The sequence below is a fragment of the Gastrolobium bilobum genome, unplaced genomic scaffold, assembly GCF_033153095.1.
Source record: "Gastrolobium bilobum isolate Gb01-03AN ecotype WA unplaced genomic scaffold, APGP_CSIRO_Gbil_v1 utg19044, whole genome shotgun sequence".
In the NCBI taxonomy this organism is placed as follows: domain Eukaryota; kingdom Viridiplantae; phylum Streptophyta; class Magnoliopsida; order Fabales; family Fabaceae; genus Gastrolobium; species Gastrolobium bilobum.
The window spans coordinates 12964-19841 of NW_026896951.1; the positions used below are offsets into that span (position 1 = coordinate 12964).

At 37.4% G+C, this 6878-nt stretch overlaps 1 protein-coding gene across 1 annotated transcript; it reads left to right on the forward strand.

Annotated features, from left to right (window-relative positions):
- Nucleotides 1-4333: 4333 nt before the first annotated feature.
- LOC133302947 (uncharacterized) lies at nt 4334-6878 on the forward strand. Its single transcript, XM_061502770.1, has 2 exons — nt 4334-6452; nt 6553-6878. Exons 1-2 carry the CDS (start codon nt 4334-4336, stop codon nt 6876-6878), a joined length of 2445 nt encoding a protein of 814 aa, XP_061358754.1.

The following is a 6878-nucleotide window of genomic DNA, read 5'->3' on the forward strand; positions in this document are numbered from 1 at the left end:
TTCAGTTCCAGACAACTCATGTAATAAGAAGGGAAGATCCAACAAGCATAAAAACACAAGAAATGCTTTTGGGAAAAACTCTGATGTAGGTTAAAGATAAATTTTTTTGCAAATCATCTGTTATACGCCCTATCATTAGGTGTTGATGTAAATCCAAGAGAGTTGTGAAACATTTGAAAATGTTGTGCTTGTATTTCAGTGACAAAAAAAAGACAATCCCTCAAGGCAAAAGGAATATCCTGAATATGTTGGGCTCCTGTGGTGAAAAATTGCTATTGCTTAACAACATAGTAGTACGAAAAGACAAATGAGATGGTCCAATCAATGTTACCAGATTCATTGCCCACTCAAACTCCAGCATCTCGTTCAACTGCATCCCACTGCATGATGACCATGTCGTGCCATTTCACTGCAACTGTAGGTTGACTGAAGTTACCACAATCTTTGAAATGGACACCAAAACACGCATTCGACTAGTCGTTGGAGAATGGAACACAACATGCTTTACTTTCGCAATGACCTGTTGATGCCAGAAATTTCTACATTCATGAGATGTGTGCATCATTAGGTTTTTCTCAAGTCCCATGTTCGACATTTTATCAAACACTTGAGTTGTAAGCTCAACAGCTCCAGATCTGACAGAAACGTGGTGAGTAAGTGGTAGTGATCTCAAAGAGTCGGTCCAGCAGGATTTTGGTGGACTATCAAAATCCAAACGCGAGTCACGATGTGTTGAAGGAAGGAACTCTAGAGTTACATGTTACTGGGACTGAGAGGTTAATGGTGGCAATGGAAACATCTGAGTTTGGAAGTTGACGGTGGTCACACCAGAATCCCGATCCATTAAATCTTGTTTGGATATACTAGAAACTGGTTTCGTGGACCCCATTGATGGTGGTGAGGCATCGATCCTTGGAACCCAGGGTGGAGCTGCTGGCGGAGGAAGAACAACAGCGATCCAGAAGTCATGGGAACCCCGCTCGGGGTTTAATAGAGAAGGAATAGTGTGTTGATCGTGTGGGTCAACAAGGATACCATGGTGGGAGGCCTGACGAAATGGCGGAAGTCTTAGAATATCGACAAAAGTGGGCAGAGTTGGGGCTATGGTGTATCATGCCACAATGGTTGGGATCTACTGCAGAGTATATTGGCAAAGCTAGCTGGCATAGAGTAAGAACGAGTGAACATGTTGCTCTTTGAAGAAGGGTCCGTTTCTAGTGGATGAAATGTCCGGTTCGAAAAATAGTCACGGAATATTGTTTGAATCTTGATAGAAGCTTGTTCTTCGTTTTCATCAATCATCTCCTGGAGCAAACACTTAATATTTTCACAAATGGCGTCTATAGTAGCAAAAATAGCATGCAGCGCAGCATAGGTATGCTTGACTTGTTGAGCATAAAAAGGAGGGTGGTGTTATGGAGGGTAGGGTCATCGATGAAAACACCATTGTAATGCATGTTACAGAGAATAAGAAATCCAGGAAGAAGGACAGAAGAGGAAAGATAGAATTCAAGGAAGAAGGAGAAATAAGGGAGAAGAGAATTAAAATAAGGACACTACTATAAGGATTGGTTATTGAGATACACTCATTACCGTTATAGAATGCATATAAGGTTTTAATAGAAGTTCGAGGAGAAAAAATTTGGAAAGAGTAAGAAGCAAATGGTGAGAGTGGAGAAAAATAGAATAATAAAAAAAAAACACTAACAGATTGGAAGAAAGTTCTTAGCAAGTAAGTATTTATTCAAAATCTTTATACCAATTGGTAGTCTTAACTCCTACCTTGTCTCATCAACATTTAGATGAGTGAATAGTGGGGACTATACCATGTGCAAAATTTATTTTGAATATAATAGTTTTATTAATGAAAAGGTGCAATGTTATTTACTTAATTATTTTTAAAGGACGAGGTAACATAAAATAGAGTTGGGTGTTTGCTTTCTTTAATGGTTTTGTTGGTAATGTTTATGTTGATTATGATGATATTTAATAAATATATTGGTTTAGATGATATTGAGAAATGTCATGACTTGGGTTTTGTGAATTTACGAAATTTATGTCTATGATTGATTTTGCCTTATGAAATGTATATATGAAAATTGTTTTCGGAGAACAATGTGAGCCAACGACAGTAAATGTTAGCCTTGGTGCATCATGACTTGTCTAAAGGCAAGGAGCCTATCCTTGATTTATTTCAAGATATGGAGTCTGGTATTGTGATCACATTATATCTACAAGTGGGGAGCCCACGATTGGTATGTTGTAGTTCTATTTGAGTATATCTCAACTTGAATACGCATATTATTTTAGTACAATATTGATTTTTTTATATAAATTGAATTTGATTTGGAATTTTAATTTTTATCTTTATAATTTGGATTAAATATATTTTTATATGTTTCAAAGTCCCGCTTGCTATAGCTCTCATTATTTGCTCACTGGGTTGCATCGCAACTTACTCAAATCAAGGTTATATATTTTGAGATAAAAAAGAGATAGTGTCTGAGTCAACTCATCCAATTTAATCGAGCAAGTCTTCTTGCTTCCTAGTGGTGAGCTTGACACTTTGTTCATGTGGGCAAAAATTTAAATTATAAATTAGTATTATGTACTTTAAATGTTTATTATGTTATAGAGTTGCTCCATTATTTCTACAAGTCTGTTGTGTTGTAAACTTGATAAATCTTATATATGTTCTGATTTGAATTATTATTGTTAAATGTATCATAGCGATAATTACATTTGTCAGGCTATTTGATGATAGGTTTGTGTGTCATGACTCAAAATTTGGGTTGTGACATTAACCAAATTAAGTCATTAACAATAGAAACAAATAACATTACAATCATTACAAGCTTACCAAGTTCGACAAAAGAATCTTTTATACTCGGTTATATATGAGGAACAATGAGCAATGTTCCATGTTTTTGGCATTTATATAACAAAATGCCACGCGAACAGTAAAATTTACAAAACTGCCACGTATTGAAGTTCGCTACGACTGGTAGCAGAACTTGGTAGCCAATGATTTCTTGACACGTGGCACACTTTCGCATAAAAAGTTGAATGTCACGTGTCCAAGTTCGCTACGACTGGTAGCAAACTTGGTAGCCAATAATTTTGTGATAGCACACTTTCGCAAGAAAAGCTGACTGGACTAGGTTCGTTACTAGGGGTAGCAAACTTGGTGTGCTATGTGGCACAATCTCGTTGTCAGATCAGATTAATGTATCAATCACAATAAAAAAAAAGTGAAGGAAAAAGACTATTTAATTAATGTATCAATCTCGTTGTCCAAGTTCGCTACGACTGGTAGCAAACTTGGTAGCCAATAATTTCGTGATACGTGACACACTTTCGCAAGAAAAGCTGACTGAACTAAGTTCGTTACTAGGGGTAGCAAACTTGGTGTGCTATGTGGCACAATCTCGTTGTCAGATCAGATTAATGTATCAATCACAATAAAAAAAAAAGTGAAGGAAAAAGACTATTTAATTAATGTATCAATCACCAGTCACAATCTTTGCCCAATCACCAATTACAAATAATTTTGATCACAATTAATGTACCAATCACAAATCACATTTAATTTTGATTGGTACATTAATTGTGATTAGGGATTTGCTGTGAAACACGGACTCGTGTTTTTGTGTGAATTGTGCGTGTCGGACACATGTCTGACACGCTTGGACACGCGTCCGACATGCGGTCAATATTTTGGGACACGTGGTCAACTCTCGGACACGCTCCGACACGTTTTTTGGACACGCAGTCAACTCTTTCCGACACGTAATCAACGCTCGGACACGTTCTTTTTTTTTTTAATCTTAATTTTATTTTATTAACTAAAAATAAAAATAAATCATTTATAAATCAATTTTTTTCTATTATGAAATTTGACATGAAAAATTAACAAGGTACGAAAAATTATTTTTGTTTGTATTTATTTATGAAATTTAAATATTTGATTGGTTATATGAATGTTACGATGCGAAGGTCCACGAGGAGTAGGAAGCGTTCATCTATGCTGACAGACTTTGTAGCGTGACTTATACTTCATGCTTCCATTTGTAATGCTCTGTTAGTTGGTTACTCCACGTGTACAGATTGCATGTCCTTATTAGTCGGTTAGTTAGTTAAGCTACACGTGCGTGTGTAGTTGTCAATTGGGTATATTGGAAGGATTATAAATAAGAACTGTAAAGAACTATGGATTCATTCATTCAAGATCAATAAACTGAATTTCATTCTCTTCTTTTATCTCTGTCCTGTTCTTCCTTAGGTTTTAGAAACCTAACATTGGTGCTTTCATCCATTCTCCTATTCTTCTTCCATGACGAGGATTCAAGAATTATCGGAGGAGTTGCATTCACTTCAGCAACGAGTGGACTCGAACTTGGAGGAACTTCGCATGCAAGCGACAGTTCAGGCTAATGAAACCAGGAACCAGTTTTCCTTACTGGTTTTACAGATGCAACAATTGCAGGAAACGATTATGGCTAATCAAACGCCTAAGCATGGTAATTCACACAGCAATAATTCTCTTGTTTCGCACAATTACACCAAATCAGATTCCATAGATCATCGTTCCTTACTCAAGGGGGTTCGCATGGAGATACCGATTTTCAATGGTACTGATCCTAACAACTGGATTTTTAAAGCAGAGTTGTTCTTTACTCTTCAGTTGATTCCCGAGGAAACAAAGGTTGCTTTGGCTGGGTTGAAGATGGAAGGCATGGTTGCCTCTTGGTTTCAATGGACTTTCAACAATGGTAAGGCTCGTGCATGGTCTTATTTTGTTTCTGCTCTTCGCCAGCATTTTGGCATGTCTGGCTTTACAAATTTAAAAGGAGCTTTATCCAAATTGACTCAAACATCTTCCCTACGTGCATATATTCAACAATTTGAGGCATTGGTTAATCAAATTCCTGAACTAGATGATGATCTTTTAATGAACTTTTTTGTTTCGGGTCTCCAATCTGAATTACGTAGTGCGGTCCAATTAAAGGAACCTATATCCTTAGACCAAGCCATTCAGCTGGCTATGGCTTATGATGATCATTTTACTGATCTCAAAACTTCGTTCCAAGGTGCACCTAAGAAATTTTTTCAGAAACCTGTGTCTGGCTTAGATAGCTCTTCTGTGTTGCCCAATAATTCCATCCCTCATTCTGGAATTTCGAATACACAGAGATTGGCCTTACCAGCTCCTACCCCAATGAAACGTGTGTTGAATGCTGATTTACACAAGAGGAGAGAATTGGGCCTTTGCTATACATGTGATGAGAAATGGAATTCTAAGCACATTTGCAAGAATAAATTGATGTTATTGTTTGGTGAGGATGATGTTGTTGATCAGGCAGTAGAGGAGGAACAAATTGTTTGGCAAGTTGATAACTCTGTTGGAGAAGCAAAGGATGCTTCACTTCATACCTTGAGGGATACTACTCACTACCGTGCCTTGATGTTTAGTTCAACATTTGCAGGTATGGATTTCTCTATTTTAGTTGACTCAGGGAGCACCCATAATTTCATACAACATCAGTTAGCTGTGAAACTAGCCTTGCCTATATCACATTCTCACCGAATTCGTGTGTTTCTGGGTAATGGGGATGTTATGCATTCTGATAAAAAATGTCTCAAGGTACCATTACTGATTCAAGGTCATAAGTTTGTCTGTGATCTGTGGGTTCTGGATTTATCTGATATAGACATCATTTTGGGTATGCCATGGCTGGAACGGCTGGGAAAGGTTACTCATGATTATATCAGTAAGTCAATGGAGTTTTGGTGGGAAGAAAATTCAATTGTCTTGCAAGGTCATAATCCCACTGATGTCTCTGCTAAATTGAATACAATTCTGTCCCAAGAGTGGGCTGGCTGTCATGCCTTACAAACAGAATCAGATTCTTCTATACAGGTTACAATACTACCTGAGTTACTCAAAATGCAATCTGATCTCCATCCCCTTCTTTGGCCTATATTTTTGAAATTTCAGCAGGTATTTGCACTTCCTAGTGGATTGCCACCTTTTAGAGGATTGGATCATTCCATCCACTTAGAGCCAGGTACCAAACCTGTTAATGTTAAACCATACAGATATGGTCATGGTCAAAAATCTGAAATTGAAAAACAGGTCTTTGAGCTTCTAGCTTCGGGTTTCATCCAACATTCTCATAGTCCATTCTCTTCACCAGTCTTGTTAGTGAGAAAACAAGACAACTCTTGGAGGCTTTGCATTGATTATAGAGCTCTTAATGCAGTCACCATTAAAGATCGATTCCCTATTCCTACTATTGATGAATTGTTGGATGAGCTAGGGGGTTCTACTATTTTTTCTAAATTGGATTTAAGAGCGGGATACCACCAAATTAGGATGTTGCCTGCTGACACTCATAAGATAGCATTCAGGACACATGATGGTCATTTTGAATTCTTGGTCATGCCATTTGGTTTGACAAATGCACCAGCCACTTTTCAAGCGATCATGAATCATCTCTTCAAACCTTATCTCAGGAGATTCATTATAGTTTTTTTTTTATGACATTTTAGTCTTCAGTAAAACTATTGAGGAGCATGTTCAGCATTTGGAACTAGCTCTCCTTACTTTACAGCAGTATGCTTTTGTGGTTAAGTTGTCTAAATGTGCTTTCGGACAGAGGTCTATCGAATATTTGGGCCATGTGGTCACTGATAGTGGGGTTATTGCTGATCCTAGGAAGATTTCAGCCATGCTTCAATGGCCTACTCCCAAAACTATTAAGCAATTGAGGGGCTTCTTGGGGCTAACTGGTTATTACAGAAGATTTGTGAAAGGTTATGCTTCCTTAGCTCTTCCCTTAACAAATCTATTAAAAGGATCATCTGTTTTCCAATGA